At 37.9% G+C, this 21,133-nt stretch overlaps 2 protein-coding genes across 4 annotated transcripts; one reads left to right on the forward strand and one right to left on the reverse strand.

The window, feature by feature from the left end:
* Positions 1-3,644: 3,644 nt before the first annotated feature.
* On the reverse strand, positions 3,645-15,414 carry ZNF189 (zinc finger protein 189). 3 transcript variants are annotated; one of them, XM_039855633.1, is made up of 3 exons: positions 15,083-15,414; positions 14,259-14,340; positions 3,645-6,630 (listed from the first exon to the last, which is right to left on the reverse strand). In XM_039855633.1, exons 1-3 carry the CDS (start codon positions 15,113-15,115, stop codon positions 4,910-4,912), a joined length of 1,836 nt encoding a protein of 611 aa, XP_039711567.1. In that variant the 5' UTR covers positions 15,116-15,414; the 3' UTR covers positions 3,645-4,909. The 3 variants fall into 3 exon arrangements, with proteins under 3 accessions (XP_039711567.1, XP_039711557.1, XP_039711548.1); XM_039855623.1 differs by having other exon boundaries at positions 14,259-14,343; XM_039855614.1 differs by having other exon boundaries at positions 14,259-14,385; positions 15,083-15,409.
* A 184-nt stretch (positions 15,415-15,598) lies between these two features.
* MRPL50 (mitochondrial ribosomal protein L50) lies at positions 15,599-19,229 on the forward strand. The gene is made up of 2 exons (XM_039855648.1): positions 15,599-15,759; positions 18,275-19,229. Exons 1-2 carry the CDS (start codon positions 15,668-15,670, stop codon positions 18,660-18,662), a joined length of 480 nt encoding a protein of 159 aa, XP_039711582.1. The 5' UTR covers positions 15,599-15,667; the 3' UTR covers positions 18,663-19,229.
* The last annotated feature ends 1,904 nt before the right edge of the window (positions 19,230-21,133 follow it).

Below are 21,133 nucleotides of genomic sequence, written 5' to 3' on the forward strand. Positions count from 1 at the left end.
ACCATAAGCACTATATTTACTCTCTAAACTCTGAAAAATGCTGATTTCCAAAATACATAGTCCCTCAAGGCCCTCAGATAAAGAATTGTGGACCTGTCCTTAGAATAATATCTGCCATACTTCTAGGGTAAAAGATACATTATCCATTATCAATAGAGCTGAACCATTCATGTAATGTTGCCAGTTCCCTACCTAAGCCCATTTTCTAGAGAGGATGAGTTAAGAGATAGGAGTAGTGGCAAGCTCAACACTGCCAGTCACAGCTCTCTTTCCATTACCCAAATAAACATGGTTTTCTGACAGTCTGTTCCAAGCTTCTTAAAATAGCCTCACAGTACTGGGCATCAATGCATGTAAATATATGAAAATCAATCAAGAAGTATCCATTCAGCATCTACTGTAATGTCAGCACTATAAAGATACTATATGGTCCTTGTATGCTTACCATTGAGATGAGGAAAACAAGGATACAGTTAGCAAACAAAATGGTACACAATAATGTGCTAACCTGCAGTGGCATAGCCCAGGTGGTGAGATGAAAAGGGAAGGAATGCTTTACAAAGGAAGGATGAGTTGCGGGCACTTTATTGCTTGTTATATGATCTTGGGAAACATACTTAGTCTCTCTGAGCCCGTTTCCTCATCTGTAAAACAGGACTGTTGTGAGTTAGCAATATTTTATGTACAGTGCCAGATACATATATTTTTTCCTTGTCAGTTTATAGGCACTTGGGAGTGAAGATGAATTAACTGTGTCCTGACTAGTGTACAGATTATATAGGCTGAGGAAACTGTGGGAAGTTTAGAATGGTGAGACCAAACGGAGTGGCACAGTGGAGGAAAAGGGGAACTTGACAGAGATATTATGGAAAGTCTTGCTTTGACGTACTGAGAAATAGGGAAATGTGAATGATTTTTGACAGAGAATAACATAATAAAAGAGTATTGCTGAAAATTATTTTTTAGAATGTAGAGGATTGGGAGGAAATTGGGAGCCAGCTAAGCGTGTATAATAGCAATCCAACATAGAGCCTAACGCCTTGTTGGTGGAAGTTGGTGAGTGGACATGACATCATTAGACTGGGGAAAACAACAAAACTCTCCTTTTGCAGCATAGTCATTTGCCATCCTAATAAAGTCTTCATTTTATTCCAACTAGAGAGGCAAGTATTAGAACAAATGAATATTCAAAATAATTCTACATCTACTTTTCAAAAAGAGGCTCACATACACGCACAGAATCAGCTCTTTGAGCACAATGACATAATGAAATATAGAACATCTCCTAAACATAGCATCAATTCTTGTGGCAGCCAGAACAATGAGGGCTGGACTGTAGCCCGAGGGCTCAGGTGTCAGAGAAATATACCCTGCTCTCAAGATATCCAAGGTCAAGGTATCTTTCTGTAGCCACTTACATCTTTTCCTTGCCCTGCTCTGGTTATACCCTGGGAGAATTTACAGGCCAAAGAAGTCAGAGTGCATGTCTTGGTTTCAGGGATGCAATGGCTGTCATGTGATGTGGAGATCTACCCTAGCCATTGGACTAACATGAGATGAGTGTTCTTGAGAACATGGCTCCTCAACTGGAAATTGCACAGGCAGAAGGCAGAGATACGTACTACATTTATTTAAGCGAAATGTATTAAAACGCAGATCTTTGGAAAGTTAGGTGATTTTCCCCGTCTTTACCCTATGGAATACATTTGGCTTACTATTCACTTCCTCAAGTCTCCTTGAGAATAAAGGACTGCTTGATGCAACTAATACTTACGGTGTTAATATAGTACCTGGTATGTATTGAAAAAATACATATTGACATTGTACCATTTGAGCAGTAAATACGTTATTCTATTTGTTCATGCACCGTGGTTATAGAGATGGCCTTAAAATCAATCCACCCACCCCCACCAACCACCCAAGGCCACCACTTTTGAAGGAGGTAGAGAAGATGAAAGGTATCAGATACTAATTAGGAACAGTAATTTTTAAAAAGTGCTTGGAATATCTGGATAACGTTGAAATTTATAGTGTAAGCGAGTATGCTCAACTGCGTATGCTGTGTATACCCTTAGATGTGCTGATGACATCTTCCTTTAGGACAGATGAAAGTGAAATGCTGCACTCAGAGAAATGGAGTAGAGTATTTATATATATATTTTTTTTCACACCAAAGACGTCTCTTTGCTTGTTCTAATGTTATCCACTGTGATGGTTAATTTTGTTTCAACTTGACTAGGCTAAAGGATGCTGGTAAAACATTATTTCTGGATTTGTCTGTGAGGGTATTTTTGGAAGAGATCAGATCTGGATTTCAATCTGTAGACTGAATAATGATCTGCTTCACCAATGTTGGTGGGCGTCATTCAATTCACTGAGGGTGTGAACCAAACAAAAAGATGGAGGAAGGGCAACTTTGCTGCCTAAGCTGGGGAATCCATTCTCTCCTGCCTTTGGACATCAGAGCTCCTAGTTCTTGGGCCTTTGGACTCAGGCTGAATTATACCACTGGCTTTTGTGGTTCTCCACTTTACAGACAGAACGTGTGTGACTTCTTGGCCTCCCTAATTACAAACCAATTCCTAGTCTTTCCTTTCTCTGTCTTTCCTATCTGCCAATCAATCCTGTTAGTTTATTGGTTTCTCTGAAGAACCTGAATACTTCTATTTTGCTTTTACTTTTTCTTTGAAAATTGTTCCACGTGTTATTCCCACAAAGAATTTCAGTAATTCCATTAAAAGTTCAGTCCTTTACTTCAGCTGGGCCCTGAACAAAACCCACAAGCCCTCCCCGTTTTTGTTTGGTTCTCTTCATTCTCCTCACTGCTACTCTAAACCTTTAGTATTGATGAGGCACTTAAATCTTATCCACGGGTCCATTCCTCTTCCTCCTGATTCTCAAAACATGATTATTTCTTGAAAATTGGTTATCTCAAGAACATCCTATTTCCCCCAACTAAATCTGTCCTCTTCCTTTTACTCACAAATTGAAGCCTCCAAACAATTTTTTTCCCATTAGTGCTAGAATTTTAGCTTATCTAATAACTTAATTTTCCACTTGCTTTCCTTTATCTTCAACCTCTCCCTCAACTCTTTCCAGAATGAAAAAATACTCAAATTTTTCTTTAATCTCAATGTACATCCCTCTTTATATTTACAGATGAGTAATCTACCTTTTATAGACCAGTAAAATTAAAATTGAAAAATGTTGCCAATATTTTTACCTAAAAAATTGCTATTATTTCATAAAAAGACTTTATTTTCAAAAAAGTGGGAGCAAATTTCAGAAGGTAGTAAAGGTCTTCAATTGGTTTTACAGACACTGTATTTTCCTACCATTTGAATGTAGAACAGTCATGAATTGGTATTTGAGAACTGATAATTTACACTCTCTTGACACTACTTAATGCCCTGAAAACTGGTTCTTCCCATATTCAGAAGCTGCTCAAATAGAACTCATTGACTTTCTAATTGTCTAAAAGACCCTCTTCAACCCTTCTTTGATGTCTCCACAGTGCTCTTCCAGGTCACCTTCCTAGAGCAGCTATCACCACATACTGGGTTTTCCATACTTCTGGATGTTCCACTCTCAGTCTACTTCAAATCTTGCCCATCACTAAACAAGACTAGGCCTCAGGATTCTGGTTTCTTTTTTTTTTTTTTGCTTTATCCTGTACCTAAATCTTAATTCATTGCTGTGTCTAAACACTAGTGAATTCCTAAATAAATTTCTAGCCCAGGTATGTTCCCTGTCATATCCACATCTCCATTTACCTCTGGACAGCTCTACTGTCTCACAGGCAGAACAAGTGACGATTTCCTTTAAATCCTTGGTTCTAATTTTTAAACATACTAATATATTTGAAAGGATAGATTTTACACTATAGTAACAAAGAACTCTTACACAAAACAAAAAAGGTTTAATGATTAAAACAGATGAAGAGGTTTATAATAACCATTAACTAAAGGAAGCCCTAAAACCAGAAATAAGGATTTTAAACTTGCATGCAAAGTCTAGTTACCATAAAAACCAAAGCAATACCAAAATATCTCAGATTCCTAACATAAACTCCAGGTCTTTTTATTTCCAATTCTTGGCAGTCAAAATATGTACACTTTCACATGCTACTGGTAGTGAAGGAGTAAGATTATTTGTATAGCACTACAAATATCTTTCACAGATGGGAGGGCACAAAAAGAAGTGTCTTCCTCCACCTTTTTGGGCCCATCTTGAAAACAAAAAAAAAAGGCACTCCCAAAGGTTCCTCGGTAACACCTTTGCTAGGTTTCTTACATAACCTTTACATGTAAAATTAATGGTCCATTCATTTCACAGATCTGGGAACCACTAGGCATTGGAACTACTTTCTTTAACTCACACGCCAAACAACTGGCTGAAACGATGACAAAAACTTTGGATACCAGTTAAAAAAAAAAGCTAGGCTTTGTTTCCTTGAAAACTTCATCTTGTGCTCAATTACCGCACTCTGGCCATGCACAGCCAAACATACCATGGAATTGAAAGAGTCACCATATGATGGTAGCAGAGGACTCTGAATGATTACTCTAGTTTTCTAGCAGTAGCTGCTCCCAGCTCCTTTGTACCAATGCAGCGTTGTTAATTCTTCCTTTATTAATTATAACCAAGAGCTCCGAGCCCAGGTTTAACCTCTCTACTGAAAGATTTGTTTAAAAAAGATGCTTAGATAAATTACTGAGTCTTTCTCTATGATCATCAAAACAAAGTAATGGAAATCTTCAAATGCCTGTGGGCAGCTGTCCAATATTCACAAAATCTGTAGAAACCATTTGCCTGAGGCCAAGGAGAATTTATCACTAAATCTGACGTTGACACTGAAACTGCACTTGGGAAGCGAGTGTCCAAACTAAGCTTAAATATTCCTCTACATTTACTGCATCCATGTAGTATGCAATTTTTGATGCTGAATAAGAGATATGCGACAATTGAAGGCCTCGCCACAAGCATCACATTCATGGGTTTCTTGAGTTTTCACCTCTGCATGGATCTTCTGATGGTTGACAAGGCTGCGCTGTTGACTAAAACTTTTGTCACACTTCTCACACTTATAAGGTTTCTCTCCTGTGTGTATTCTCTGATGCTGAATAAGGCCTGAGTTCCGGCTAAAGGCCTTCCCACATTCGTCACATTTATGGGGTTTATTACCTGTGTGAACACCCTGATGTCGAATAAGATTACAAAGTTGGCTAAAGCTTTTGCCACACTGTCTACAGAGATAGGGTCTCTCACCAGTGTGGATTCTCTGATGTTCAATAAGAAACGAGCTCCGACTGAAGCTTTTCCCACATACAGTACATAGATAGGGCTTTTCACCAGTGTGGATTCTTTGATGTTGTACAAGATGAGCACTGACACTAAAAGTTTTCCCACATTCATCACATTTATAAGATTTTTCCTTAGGGAAGACTTCTTGCTGTATAACAAGACTGCAATTTGGATCAAAACTTTCCTTAGTTTCATTATAGGAATAAGTCTTCTCTCTGGTGTGGATTCTCTGATGCTGAATAAGACCTGAGCTTCTACTAAAGGCTTTTCCACATTCCTCACACTTATGGGGTTTATCTCCTGTGTGAATTCTCTGATGACGAGTAAGGTTGCAAAGTTGACTGAAGCTTTTCCCGCACTCTTTGCACTGATAAGGTCTTTCACCTGTATGGATCCTCTGATGTTCAATAAGGAATGAGCTCCGACTGAAGCTTTTTCCACATTCAATACAAAGAAAAGGCTTCTCACCAGTGTGGATTTTTTGGTGTTGTATAAGATATGTACTTAATCTAAAGGCTTTCCCACATTCACCACATTTATGGGGTCTCTCTCCAGTGTGAATTCGCTGATGTTCAACAAGTAACGAATTTCTACTAAAGCTTTTCTTACATTTGGTACAGTGATAGGGTTTCTCACCAGTGTGAGTTCTTTGATGTTCAATAAGGTGTGACTTCCAACTGAACGCCTTCCCACAGTCAGTACATTTATGGGGTTTCTCACCTGTGTGAATCCTTTGATGTTTAACAAGGCTCCTTCTCTGGCTGAAGCTCTGCTTACACTGATTACACTGGTAGGGTCTCTCTCCAGTATGGATTCTCTGATGTCTAATAAGTGTTGAGCTTACGCTAAAGGTTTTTCCACAGTAATTGCACTCATAGGGCCTTTCCCCAGTGTGAATTCTCTGATGTTCAATAACAAATGAGCTGCGACTAAAACTTTTCCCACATTCATTGCATTGAAAAGGTTTCTCACCAGTATGGACCCTTTGATGCTGAATGAAATGGGCCTTACGGACAAATCCCTTTCCACATTCTTCACATTTATGGCATTTCTCTTCTGAGTTAGGCCTCTTACGAATAATGTTAGTGTTTCCTCTGAACATTCTCTGTTCCTGGGTCAAAGATTCCCTTGGTATTTCCCATAAGAAGATTCCTCTCTGTTTATCTAACCTACCAACAAGTTCAAAAGTTTCTCTACACATGGGATCCTGGTCAATTTCACTTTTGATTCTTGTAACTATTATACCCTGTGATTCCACTTTTTCCTCAATTTCCTCAATTTCTTGTTTCACAGTTGGCTCCTCATCCTTATCTCTGTTCAAAACATCTGGAATAATAAATAGAAAACAGGAACATCAGCCAAGCTCTTTGCTAGTAAGGAGAAACTGTCAGACAAATGAGATAATTCAGATAAATTAATCTAATTCAGATAAATTAATCTACTATACCTACCAAATGTAGGTTACTACCTCACAGTATTGTTGTCAGATTAGATTAGTTCATTTACGAATAAAGCATTTAGGTCAGTACCTGGCAAAGAGTTCAAATTATATGAATATTATTATTTAGCATTAGTTATCTGATGCAATGTAATGTTTTTCTTGCACAATGGGTATGAAAAGAGTGTTTATGAGGCAAAAAAGAGTCAGTAGAAGCAAGCAGAGTTGGGAGGAAGAGCTGGTAAACCAACAGCAAATTATGCAAGGTAGGGTGGACAAAGAAATGAAACAAGTAGTAGTGGGATGAAGAAAAAATATAGGAAGAAAACAGTAGGTTCAGGAAAATTTAAAATGAGATAGCATTATTGGAATGTGAGTAGACCAAATAACTGACAAAAAGGAACACATAAAATGGTGCTGAGAAGGATAAAAAACAAAAACCAGGAGAAGCAAGAATTCATTCATTAGTAAGAATTTATTTGTTGAAATCAAAAGTATTCCACGCACTGTATAATGAAGCCATCTACTAAAAGGAATGGACCATGAATATACATGGAGAAAGAAAATAACGTGCTAAATGTTAAGTAAAAAGCAGCTCCTATATAAAGACACAAATGGTTTTTAACAAAAATAATGCGTTGAAGTGACATGGTGACATCAAAGTCTATGATATAGAAAGACAATTAAATATAAAGGAACAAGGTCAGAGCTAAAGAAGAAACAAAAGAAAAAGAGCAGTCTATGGTAGCTTATCACTTTACCTACCACAAATCATACCACATTCTTCGAGTATGTATGATTTCCACTCCTCTAAAGATATTAAGACCCAAGTTGGAACCATTCAGTTTCAGCTGAGAATCTGTATGACATCTGAGAAATGAAAATCTTGCATATGTTGGAGAAAAGATAACATAAAGGTGTATGACATAGCAGAGTGGGATACAAGACATGTAAGCCTGCCTCTGAATTCATTCCTGATTTTCTCTTTCTTGATGCCTGCTGGATAACTTCAGTGGAGGATTCGATCGCTACCAAATTTATATTTAGCTTACAGCAATTTCCTTTTTAGACTTTTTCTTTTCTCTCAATTTTCTAGTCTTTTAACTGTAAAGTCATCTTTGGATTTTCTTTTCACTTACTCTGAACTAATCATTAAGTTATTTTACTCCCCTCAAGACGTATTCTCTTATTCCCCTAACAAACTATTAGAAACTTTATCTCTACTTGGGCTACTCACAGTGTCTTCTCTTAAACTCACTTTCAGTGGACTGTTTTTCCTTCACACTTATGAAAAAAGATGGGTGCACTCCCTCAACTTTCTGCCCCCTACCTATAAAATTATCTGCAATGGTACATGAATATATATTCTATTCCTATCTAAAGCTAATCCATCTACCCTCTCTAGATCGCATGTGCCTCTGGGAACTTGTTCAATTAATATAATTTCTTCTTTTTCATCAATTTGTATTCTCCACTGGCACCTTCCCACAAACATACAAATATGTCCAATTTTATCTTGAACCCAAACTCCTCTTGATGGAAGCCAAGCTTTGAAAAAAATCTTAGGTGAAGCTCTCCATTTCATAATTGTTTTCCATGCCCAACTTATTCCCATTCAATCTATTCTAAAACTTACTGTGAAATCTGGTTTTTGCATTTAAAGAAACTTCTCATTCAGTCACCAATGACTTCTGAATAATAAATAAAATGGATATTTTTCAGTTCTTATTCCACATAGCAGCATCTGACATTGTTGACCACTCCTATTTCTTGAGACTATCTGTTTTTGGCTTCTACATTATCATATTCTTCTCGTTCCCTCCCTATTACTTCTTTGGCCTTTTTCTAATACATTCCCCTCATGTATTTCTCTTCCTTTGTGAACTGGTCATCATCTGCCCTCACGTCTGTCTCCACCTCTAACCATCATCTCTCTCGAGATACCACTATCCTGAAGTCTCAAAGTAGGAAATCATCCTAGATTTGTTTTTCTTACCATTAATCAATCACCAAAATCAATGATTCTACTCTCTATCATCTACCTTTTTCCTTTTACCCTCATGACCATGCTTTTCCTGGATTACTGCAAAGGCCACCTCATAACTCTTAGCTCTGGTCTTTAGGCTGCCCCCACACTATACCTACTTCATTGAATCCAAAGAGATCTTCATGAAGTGGAATTCTATTCATGTCACCACCCGTAGATTCACCAGCACTTCATCACTTCTAAGATCAAATCAAAGCTCTTTACACTATGATATTTGGTACTTCATAACAGGGTTTCTAAGCTGCAGTTCACCCTGTTACCCACCCTATCATACAATTCTAAGTGAGCAAATTGATTGCGTTATAGTCTTCCATGTCATTTCACTGCATATCTTGCTTACTAAATGAACTCCAACATTATTTTCCTGGAAAATTCTTGGTTTCTCGTTAAGATTCAATTCAAAGCAATAGTTCCTCTACAAAGCCTTCACTAACTCCACTAGACAGATTTAGGTGTTCTGTTTTTGTATCACTAGCTCTTATCCATAACTCCATTATAGCTATTATTACATTATACTTTTAATTGTATTTGTCTCTTCATTGGATTGTAAATTCCTTATAAAAAGGGAAAGTCTCTTACCCAGTATATATTATTCCAGGGGTTTTACTCAAAGGAATGAGAAAAAATTATCATTGTTTATAAATAATATGTTTACCTAAAATCTCTAAAATAATTAAGTGAAATATAATAGCAATTACAAGACTAGTATATAATAAATACTGTTTCTTACTACCAACAAAAACCAGTTAAAATATGCTCTTCATAATTAACAAAAATCATAAAACTTAGGAATAAATCTAAGAATAAAAGTGTAAGATCCATAAAAATCCCCCATAAATTTTTTCTGAAGGACATAAAAGACAATTTAAATAGTCCACCAAATTGCTAAAGAGATTCAATGTTATAAGGATCCTATCTGCCTCTGGGAATTTAATTCTTCCCAAACCAATTTATGAAACTAACTGCATTTCAATCAAAATCCTATGAACCCACTAAAAAACCCCCAATGAATCTAAATTTCAACAGAAGAATGTAGAAAACTAGTAGATATATCCTGAAAAGGAATATAAATATAAAAGAATGATTCACCTTGCCAGACATACAATGTAAAATATTGCTAAAGTAAATAAAACAGCGAGGCACTGGCATAAAACTAAATAGGTCAATCAGATAGAAAGGTAAAGAAAATTAGTCAGTCTAGGCTTCCACATAAAATAGCCTAGAAATGACTACCCATTAGATCTGGGTTTGGTAGCTATAATAATCTTCTTGGGTATCTGCCATGCTTGTATTATATGCTCCCGTCTTGTGATTATAGCTAATTTGTCTAGAGTAGACAGCTGACTTAAAGTTCATTTCTCCTAGGAATTTGGAATTGAAACTGAAATAGCTAGTTAGTCTGAATGTGACTAGAATTGTAATCTACCAAGTCAGAAGGTAAAGCATGTGTCTTCCAAGGAGAAAGAAACAGAGCAAAAAGATAAATTCCCAACTTTCTGAGAGTGATCCAATTCCTGGTTTTAGTCCTTTTCTGAGGTCCAGTTGCAATCCTGCTCATATATTCCATGAGCTATCTATGTGCCTGTAATAACTTATCTTGTTGGCTTAAGCTAGTTTGGACTGATTTTTATAATCTTTAACCAGTTTTATAATAATGACAGCTGAGGGGAGAGAAAAGGCAAGGATGTGGGAAAGTAGAACAAAACAGAAGTTGGCACATTTTTCCTGTAAAGGACCAGATGGTAAATATTTTTGGCTTTGTGAGCCATGTGGTCTCTGTTGCAACTACTCAACTCTGCCACTGTAGTGTGAAAAATAATACATAAAAGAATGGACATGTCTATGTTCCTTCCAATAAAAATTTACAAAAAATGGCAGTGGGATAGATTTGTCCTTTATATTATAGATACCAACCCTGCTATCCAACAGTGTATAAAAACAACTGTTTTCTTGGTAAAAGAATAGGAGAATAGGGAAGTACTTGCATTCCTAAGACTAGCACAGTGCTTGATAACTATTTACTAAATGAATGAGTAGTTGAACAAATAATTGCAGAGAGACTACAGTCAAAGAAAAGAAACAATGAATTTATGGTCTTGTTGGTATAGCAATTCACAATTCTGTCAAGGTCCAACATGGCTCAAGCAGACTGGAAAGAAGCCATTAAAACTGAGTAAGTAGATTTCAAATGAAAGGAATTAAAAATCAAGAACTAAGAAATCAAGCTGTCAGCTATATTATCAATGTAGTTATTAAAGTTTTTTAAAGAAAAATCAGCATGGAAAGGAAAGATATGAATGAAGAACCAAAATTACAAAGCTAAAAGAGAGCTGTGTTAAGCAACACGATGAAGTGGAAGAAAACTGTACAGTGAAACAGTCGAGTGATAGTGATCTCTCCTCAAAGGAGTTCTCATCAAGGGAATGGAGAGTCTATCGAGGAAGATAAAAAACTGTGGAGGGAGAATAAATGATGAAAAGCTATATTTCAGCTAAAAAAAAGAAGAGAGCCTGAAAGTAGATCACAGATGGGCTCATGCCATGCCTCTGTCCATATTGTACTCACATCTGCAGTACTAGGGACAGGCAAGGCTGGGTGTCTGCCTGGTTCTATCAACCAGGATATACCATATGTGTGGATAAAGCTGGCAGTGACTCAGAGACACCATGCATGGAAAAAAAAAATCAGCAGCTGATATTGCTGGAGATTGAAATGGTGTGCCGGAAACAGATGAAGCTAGAAATCTAGGCGAGGACTATATTTGGGAGGTCCTCGTATGACCTCCCAAATATAAGAAATCAAGATTTTTATCCTTTAATTTATCAAGGATAATTAGAAGTAATAAGCAGTTAACTAAGACAAAATCACTTTGGTGGCAAGAAAGAGAACATATTCAAAGAAAGGGAGGAGGCTAGTTTAAGGGCTAATGCAATCAATCTAGTCAAAAAGTATGAGTCTTAAGTTTGTTCAATTAGTCGCACAAATATTTAAGAAGCATATATGCATGGTTCTGTGCTAAGTGCTGGAGAAATCAAATGGAAAAAATATAGTTACTGTCCTCATGAAGATCAATCTAGTTAGAGAAATAACATAAAGAATGATTATAGTACCATGTGATAAATTCAATAATGAAAGGGTAATACAAGGCAGCATAGTGGAAGGAGTGCTTAGTTCTGAAGAATCCCTTGAGGTCTTAATGAATTATTTGAGATTAGTCAGGTGTGAGTTAATTATGCAGTCCTCAAAAGGAGATGCCTAGGAATTCAGCGCTTAACAGTGAAGATAATGGCAATGATGACAACAGCAATCAACATTTATATTGTACTTGCTAAATGGCAGTCAGTGTCCTAAGTTCTTTACATATATTGATTCAATTAATGCTCACAATTACCCTAAGAAGTAAGTGCTATTATCATTTCTATTTTATAAAAAAAGAAACCGAGGTGCAGAGATGTAATTCGTCTACGGTTACAAGGCTACTAAGTAGTGGAACCAGGATTTTTACTTAGGGTTCCGTATTGCCTCTCTTACGCGGTGATAAAGATTTGGGATTTATCATCACATAATAGCAGCTGATGACCTGAGTGTAGATAATGTCTGCAAAAGAAAGTATAGAGACTGAAGAGAAGTTTGAGAATGTGAAGCAATGGAAGGAAGCAATAGTTTCAAATATCTATAGAGAACTGGAATAAAATAAGGTCCAAAGAGAGTCTGTTGCATTTGACAACTGGGCTATATTATTACAGACCAATGTTAAATAATTTAAGCAGAGTGGTAGAGGCAAGAAAAGGGGTTTAGAGATAATGGGAGGGAAAAAAGTACAGAAACACATTAACTATACTTAAAAAAAAGTTGGCTGTGAAGAGAGTAAAGAGCAGGTTACAGGGAGCTGCAGGAAGGAGACTGTGGCTCAAAGGAGAATTTTTACTTTTTCCTCTTTCTTTCCCAATTGGAAGAACCGTGAACATATCTATCATCAGAATAAAGATAATGAAAAAAGAATAGAGACTGAAGCAATAAGGAAAGAAAAAGGATGGCTGATGTATATAAGTGCTTAGAGAAGTGAGAAGATAGGAACAGCCTTAAGTGTGCAGAAGAGGGGCACAAAAGTTCAGAGTTCATGGTTAGTGGCCTCTATCTTTGTGAAATAGAAGGTGAGGTCCCCTACTGAGTGACGGACCCAACAAAAACTCTTGTTTTTGGAATAGTCACCAAAAGGAATGAGCAAATAAAGGATAAAAAACTTATCGAGATGTAAAAACCCAGTGGAGACTACAAGAAAGAAAAGCCATGCATATATACAGGGAATCAATCCTTTCCATTAAAGAATTTCTCTTGCTGTGTTGCAACTCACATAGGAGAGAATAAAGACAGATTTTATAACTACTACAGGATTTGAAGTTTACAGAATGGGTAGAGCGTAATGACAAGGTGACATGAGAGCATGATGGTGATCATTCAATTCATATAGAAGTCCATGGATTAGACAAGGAGGTGAACCAGGAGGAGAAAAAAACAGACAAGTCAAGGAATAGGAAACATCATTAAAAAGAAATAGGTTTAGTAGGAAAAGAGTAGGAGAGGTAGAAAGGTAAAAAGTTATAGTAAGCTTCACTTGAGAGTATGTCTGTTTTGGTCACACCTAGTTAGTCAATAAACATCTACTACCTGAACAATTAGTCAAAGAATAAAATATTGGGGTTTAAGAGTTGCCTGTTATGACAAAATTGAGAGTATGATTACTGATGTGAGTTGCTGAATAAAATTGGAAAGCAGGGTCCCTGAAGACAATATGGTCAAGATACACTGAGGCTTAAATAATGACTGTATAACTGATGGTGTGGGTAAGTACAGAGAAGACTTTGAAACATGTGACAAAGTCTACGTATGAGGGTCGAAAAAAAAAGTTGACAAATGATAACGAAAAGGAATTGAGTGGGTAGAGCAAAACTGCTGAGGCCTCAAAGGAGAGACATTTTGTTTGAAGGTGGAAAACAAATGCTTTGGGAAGAGCACTGAAAAGCTGGAGAGCAATAACTTCTCCCTTCCAGCTTTGAGGCAAAGGATGGGGAAGGAAGAGGATGTGGGAGAATAAGCAGCCCCTGCTAGTGAAGTGGTGTCCCTGGGAAAGCGCCAGGTTTCAGTTAAGGCCAGGAGGGGCAAGGAACATTATGTGAAGAGGAACAGGGGCTCCAGAAGGCAGAGTGAAAAGGGGTGGGAGGAAAGCAGTGGGAGGATGAGCCAGGAGGGAAAGTACAGAGCAATACGGGAATGAGATTATGAAGATAGGAAGCCAGAAAGGCTTATATTTTTGGTCATTGCAAGGATGCTAGAGATGAGAGTCATGGAAATAATTAATGGCTGAAAGGTCTGAATCGGAAGTTTGGAACAAAGCAGTCCAAGTGTTCTCAGGGTCTAATTTCTAATAGCCTCTTAGATATTTTAATTACAGAAACAGCAGATTCTTACCCAGTGAGACCAGGTTTCCATAATTCTCCATCATGACATCTTTATACAAGCTTCTCTGAGCTGGATCCAGATAATCCCACTCCTCCTGGGTAAAAAACACAGCCACATCCTCAAATGTCAGCAACCCCTGAAATAGTATGATTTCTGTAGTCAGTTCTTGTTGTCTCAAGGACAATTCTACCACTGTAAGTAGCAGAAGCAATCACTTATCTGGGCCAGACAGGCTAGAAGGAACATAATAACAGTTCCAAATGGGGCCCAATTCTTGGAACAAACTGTAATAGAAGGGCACCTCAGGCTGGATCCTTGTCCTCGCTAGTAAGGAGCCAAAGGATCAAGCTTTTCTGGTGTAATAGTTATGTCCTAATATTTTAATTTCAGTAAGCTGCCCCAAGTTTCCTTCACCTTGCCGCCCCATTCCAATTCTCTATTCGCACTGGCTTGTGACCCTGTTCAATTCAATTTCATGAAGTTCTCTTAAGCGTCTATCTTGGATCCAAGCATCATGACAAACACAGAAGAAAACTACGGAGGGTCAAAAACGATGCCTCACTTGGAATAATTCCATTCATAAATGAAAGCGCTAGTTTGGAGCATTACTAATTTTCTGTACTTGATTTATCAAGTCGCTCTTGAGAAAAAGAAAAAAAAAAAAAAGGAGCCAGTGGGCAGTTTGGTCACGAACCGCACCCTAAAGCAGTAGGGGGTACTTCTTGCACTATGCTCGCCCTAAAGACCACAGTCTGAGAGGTGGGAGCGGGTGTGGGGGTGGCGCGGCCTAGCTTGGGTAGTGGAGAAAGAAGATACCCGGAGGGGCGACTTACCTTAGGCTCCAGCGGTGGACTCGGGGAGGCCATCTCTTGGCCAGAAATCAGGGCAGGAACTTGGGGCGGCCGCACGGAAAGGAGCCTCTCGTGAGGCCTACTGGATAGTTGGAGATTAGGCCCGACGAAGGGGAGGCCTCCAGGATGGGTCTGGCCAGGTCCTGCCTCAGTCCCCGAGCGGTCACGACCCCAGCAGCATATCAGTTGCGTTCTGTGACCGCCCCCCACCCCCTAACCCCCTCCCCTGCGTGGCTGCGCAGCATTCTAGGCCTCGCTACAGCCTCCTCCCAGTTGCTAGTTCCTCCTCCTTTCAGCCTAGTGGTGCTCTGACCGCCCGCCCCCAGACCAGAAGGCGTCACCCGGAACCTTCCCGGGACGCCCCCCAACTACAACTCCCGTCATGCTCCGCGAGAACGTTACGGTCCAGACTCTGTCGGCAATGCAGACAAAGACTACATTTCCCGGCATGCAAAGGGCGAGTCACAGAAAGAGAGAACATCCGCCACTAAATTGACACGTGATTGGATAATCTTGGAGCGTCCCTGCCGGCCTGGTCGGAGCTTTATCCGGTAGCTGTCCTCGGAGATGGCGGCTGTTTCAGGGCTGCGTTTTACCAGAAGAGGCCTCACGTGGATAATCGCAGGGACGCCACGCAGAGAATTTTGGTCTCGATTCAGGTAAAGCGGAAGGTTAGGTGGTGGATCACATTCACGGAAAGTAAAGAGAGAAACTGAGAAGGAAGAAGGGACGAACTGAAAAGAGTGTTGTGCCATTAAGACGGGACTCAAGAAAGTGCTGTTAGGGTGCCGAGTTCAGAAGCTTCAGCGCGGGTCTCCGCGAATGGTGGGGCTCAGTCACTTCTCTTCTTGGCCTCAGTTTTCTCATTGTTAACAGAACACTGTTCCCTTTCCCTGCCACTTCACTCATTAACTTAAGAAGCAAACTACTGAGTTTGAGTTCCAGCCACCAAGTGTGATGTCGGGAAACAAATGACTCCTTTGGAGAGAGCAGCTTAGAACATGAATGTGGAAGTGCTCGGTAAACTAAACTCACTTGCGGGATATTTCTAAGCAAGCAAAATTCAGCGGTGAAGTGCAACCTCCTCATTTGGTTGGTTTGTTCATTGATTTACTCAACAGATATTAATGCCTGCTCTGGCCCAGCATTTCTCTAAGTAGAAACAAAGTCCCTTGTCAGAGCTTAAGTACTCTGACTTATGAGGAAACCGAGGCCCTACAGAGAGAAAGTATTTTTCTAAAAGGCACAAGTTAACGGCAGAGTTAGATCTAGAGTCTGGGTCTCTTCACTCCCCATTTACTGATTTTCCCACAGTACCATGTGGAATCTTTTGAAGGAAAATTTAGACTCATGTAGTGTTAGGGCAACAAAACTTGTGGAAACCTCAGGGAACAATGTGTGCATTCCCTCTTAGTTTTCAAACAAAAACTCCTTCACTCCAGAAGGATTTTTGTTATCAGCTTATGTATTTATTAGCTTCTAGTCTTTTTTGGTTACTATTTGTTATTTCTCAAATCTCCTTCAAGTTTGTTGCATTCACTCATTCAACAAATATTTAAAGAATGTCTACTATATGCCAGATGTGTAGGTGTTAGGGATATGATTGTTAAACAGACCAAATCTTTGTCCTCATAAAGCATGTGATCTGGTAGATAAAAAAAATGAACAAATGCAGAATATAATTTCAGAAAGTGGTAAATTATGAAGTAAACTAGAACAGTTTAAAAGGTTACTGAGATGGAAGGAATGAGTTACACTTCATTCAGATGAGATGTGACTGGACTAGTTTGAGGAGAAAATGGCAGTGAGGAAGTAAAGACTAAGTATAGACAACTCTTTTGAGAAGTTTTGTTGTAAAGGAAGCTAGAGAGGAACATGGAAACTTGAAATTTTTTTCTTTAAAGGGTGGCGATGTCATAGAGTATTTTGTGCCCTAGGAGTACTCAGTATATAGGGAGACATTGATAAAGAGTTGATACCGAAAGAGGGCTAAATTTCTGGAAGAGTCCGAGTGGACAAAGAGGAATAGTGTTGCAAACCATACTGTTGGCCAATGTTGTTCATTCCAGTGCTTCCAATTTCTATAGAGACGACCAGTCCCAATCTAATGCTAACTCCATGGAAAACAAGAGTCAGTTCATAAGCAGATATTTTATTAAGCACTGAAATAGTGTCAGGCAGATTCCCTCACGTTGGTCCATCAACTCAATAAGAATTATGCAAGTAGTTTTCAAAAAACCCCAAAGTCAATAAAACAGTTCTCTATATTTAGGAGTTGATAATCTAGCATGGCAGTTCTTAACTGGGGGGCAATTTTGCCCACTAGGGGACGTTTGACAATTTTTTGGTTGTCGAGACTTGAGGATAGGTGTACTACTGGCATACACATTAGTGCGAAGAGGCCAGGGATGCTGCTAAGCATCCTACAATGAACAGGATAGCCCCTCACAACAAAGAATTATCTGGTTCAAAGTGTTTATGTTTGGGCTGAGAAACTTTGATCTGGTAAGAGAAGTAGAATGTCAATAAAATGAAAACAGGTAGAATTCAGTTTTCTCTGAGAGCAATATGAAGTGCTATAGGAGAGCAAAGAAACATATTAAAGTCGTATTTGATTGAGGAAATCAGGTAAAGGTCTTTGGAGGAGACAGTTTTGTCCTAGGACTTAGAAGATGAGTAGGATTTCTACAGATAGAGATGAAAGATGGGCATTTCAGATAGGTTATAACTTGAACTAATATATGATGTCAGGAAAGTAGGAAATAGAATGTAGTTTAGTTTGTATAGGGCATAGAGTATACATAGGAGATTAGTGAAAGATGAGGTTAGAGAAGGCAGATTGGATTTGGATCTTGGAGGACTGGGAATCACAGAATGATTTACCTTCTTCACCCATCCTTGGCAATTAGAGCATGGAAAATCTGTAATTAGCTTTTGCTTTTTGCACAGACAGAAAACAAAGACAAAAGCTAATTATAGGTTTTCCATGCTCTAAGAATTTACATCAGTTCAACTATAAGCTGTTTCTCTCCACCTTGGCCTGAAGAGTAGTAAGTGTGCAATGTATTTGTTGATTTAGATTGGTGGGCAAGATTTGTTCTGGTGTTTGTCAGTTTGTCAACTTCATTAATGCAGTGAACCAAAGATTCACATATTTCTTTTTGATCATTCCAGAGAAGAGAAAAAGCCAGTGGTGGCAGAGATTGTGGAAGAGGTGAAGAAAGAACCTACCCTGGTGTGCCCACCCTTACGAAGCCGAGCATACATACCACCTGAAGACCTCCAGAATCGTTTGCAATCTCATGTCAAAGAAATTTTTGGCTCATCTGCTTCTAGCAATTGGAAGGACACCTCCTTGGAAGATGGTCGCTTGAAGTTCAGGTTCTTGGCACATTTAGCTGATGACTTGGGCCATGCAGTGCCTAACTCCAGGCTTCACCAGATGTGCAGTGTCAGAGATGTTCTTGATTTCTATAATGTGCCTGTTCAAGATAGATCCAAATTTGATGAACTGATTGCCAGTAATCTGCCTTCCAATTTAAAAATCACTTGGGGTTACTGAGCAGTTCAGAAGAGGAGCACATTGAAATCATTTTTTCCCCCTGAGCAAAGGGGCTGCTTATCATATCTTTTGATGCTTTGCCATGTGAAACACTGTCAGAACTGTTCTCTAAAACCATTTTTTCTGTGGAAAAATGCATCATTTTTTTTCTCCTATCATCATGATTTGACAATAGGATTTTATTTTTTTTACATTTGTTCAAACTTTTTTTTTAAAGGAATCAAGTCATTAATAATTTATGAAAATCTTCTCTTAAGGACACTAATTAACTTGGGTTTAAGATATGAAGCTACTTGTTCAGACGTCTTTATTCTTCATAGCCATAAAATAATAGATGCAAGAAAATGTTTTAATCTTTTTAGTACTCTAAACCGAAGATAGTATTATACATAATATATATACAAATAAGGAAACTTAGATATTTATAAAAGAAACATAAAAGTCTATGTTGTATATTATAGAACTTTGTTTCTTTCACAGTTTGCTTTACTGTACAAGTAGAAATAGTATAAAGTGATACTGTTCTGGGTTAATCTCTTGGAATTAAAGTAGATTTCTTGATGTGCATTGTGTTTGTTTTTTTTTTTTAAGGTGAAATGTTTTTCTGCCTTGCCATTTCCTTAACTTATTCTAAATGAAAAATATTAGAATTGGTACCAACCATTAAGCACTGTGACTTTTTTTTAATAAGCTATACCAGGTTCTATATCTAAATGATAGTCTCTTCAAAGGAGATTATATTTATTTCAAACCTTTTATCTTTTCTGTAACTTTTTTAAAGTGGCCTTGAGTACCCATGAGTATACACTATGTGGTAAGTCTTTGCAGACTTTGGTGTACTTAATTTGTGAAATTATTCAAATATTGAGTTACCAGATGGTTCTGAATGACAAAATGATTAAACAAGGAAGAGATTAAATTAGGAATTTTTTTTTAGACTTTAGATATGGCTGCAGAGTGATGAGACAGGGAGAAGGAATTTCTTATATTTTGACTACTGATAATTCTGAAAGAAAGGTGATATGTTTTAAACAAAGGAAATTACATTTATTTTCATTCCCAGGGTGACTCCTTTTAAGAGGGCAAAAATCAGTTGAGTTTATCAATTCTGGCATGTTTATTAGAAAAATTAGTTACAGTACAGTCATGCCCTATAAATATCAGCAGACAGATTTCTAATAACTTCTACATTGAAGAACTTCAGCAGTGTCTACAGTGTCAGTATCTGGAACCCTGGAGCTTTAACATTAGAGCTGTCATATCCCTTCTGCATCTGTGAAAATGGGGTTCAGCATGGAAACATTTGAATTTTGCATATAGGATTTGGTTATCACATGTTCCACACAACTCTTCTGGAGGCAGAAAAATGTACAAGGGGCAAGATGGAAATAAAGGATGGGAAGGGCAGTGTGGAAAAACACTTGGTTTGCAACTAGAGAACTGCAAAACCAGACTTCACATTAAGCATGTTAAGGCAGAAGTTACTCCTCTGAAGCCTGGAGCAGTGTTTCTCAAAATTTAATGTGCATGTGAATCACTTGGGGATCTTTTTAAAAAGCATTTCTGGTTTTGTAGGTCAAAATCAGTGGGCCCTAAGCTTCTGCATATCTAAAAACCTAAGTAATGCTGATAATGTTTTGAGTAACATTAGGTGGCCCTAGATGCTACTATATTGAAGTGAGAGACAAGTACTATCCCCTGAAACAACAACCATAAGAAATTTAACAGGGAAGGTGTATCTATCGGTAACTAGTTTACAGTCTAGTAACAATAATAACGTTTTAGTTTTCCTAAAGAGATTAAACTAGGTGTGCTAACTTGTTGACTGAAGATATAATTATAAAAGGTGAAAAAGTTAAATGATTTCTATGTAAAAGTTACCTATTAGTGGATAAGAAAGATTTAGTACATATGTATAATGGGATATTCAGCCATAAGAAAGGATGAAAGACTGCCATTTGTGACAATGTGGATAGATCTTGAGAGCATCACGCTAAGCAAAATCAGACAAAAAAGGAAAATAACTATGATTTCATGCAGTGGGATATAAAACTAACAAATGAACAAACAAAACAGACACAGTCAACAGTACGAAGGTTACAGGAGGAAAGGGTTGGGGGAAGATAGAGTAAAGGGAGTCAAATATATGGTGATTAAGGAGACTGGACTTTGGGTAATGAACACAATGCAATATACAGGTGATGTATTCTAGAAGTCTACACTTGAAACTTAGATAATATCACCCCAATACATTTAATAAAGAGTTATCAGTTAATTTTACTTAATTGAGCCTTCGAGCTCAGTAAGTATGCTTATATAACATCTGCTAATAAAATAGAGATTCAGAGCTAGTAGAAATGGTTTTGCATAAACTACTTCAAGCAGCATAAAACAGATTCTTCTGTTCTTTTTTATTGTAATGTTATTTTTCTGATTATAAAAGTTTTTTTTTTTTTTTTTTGAGGAAACTG

The sequence above is a fragment of the Pteropus medius genome, unplaced genomic scaffold, assembly GCF_902729225.1.
Source record: "Pteropus medius unplaced genomic scaffold, Ma_sr-lr_union100, whole genome shotgun sequence".
NCBI lineage: Eukaryota > Metazoa > Chordata > Mammalia > Chiroptera > Pteropodidae > Pteropus > Pteropus medius.

Coding starts and splice junctions, on each gene's coding strand:
- ZNF189 (XM_039855614.1), bottom strand. CDS start 15,115: ATGGCCTCCCCGAGTCCACCGCTGGAGCCTAAG. Junction 14,386..15,082: donor GTCCACCGCTGGAGCCTAAG/GTAAGTCGCCCC, acceptor ATACTATTTCAG/GGGTTGCTGACATTTGAGGA. Junction 6,631..14,258: donor TGGAAACCTGGTCTCACTGG/GTAAGAATCTGC, acceptor TTATTATTCCAG/ATGTTTTGAACAGAGATAAG.
- MRPL50 (XM_039855648.1), top strand. CDS start 15,668: ATGGCGGCTGTTTCAGGGCTGCGTTTTACCAGAAGAGGCCTCACGTGG. Junction 15,760..18,274: donor GAATTTTGGTCTCGATTCAG/GTAAAGCGGAAG, acceptor TGATCATTCCAG/AGAAGAGAAAAAGCCAGTGG.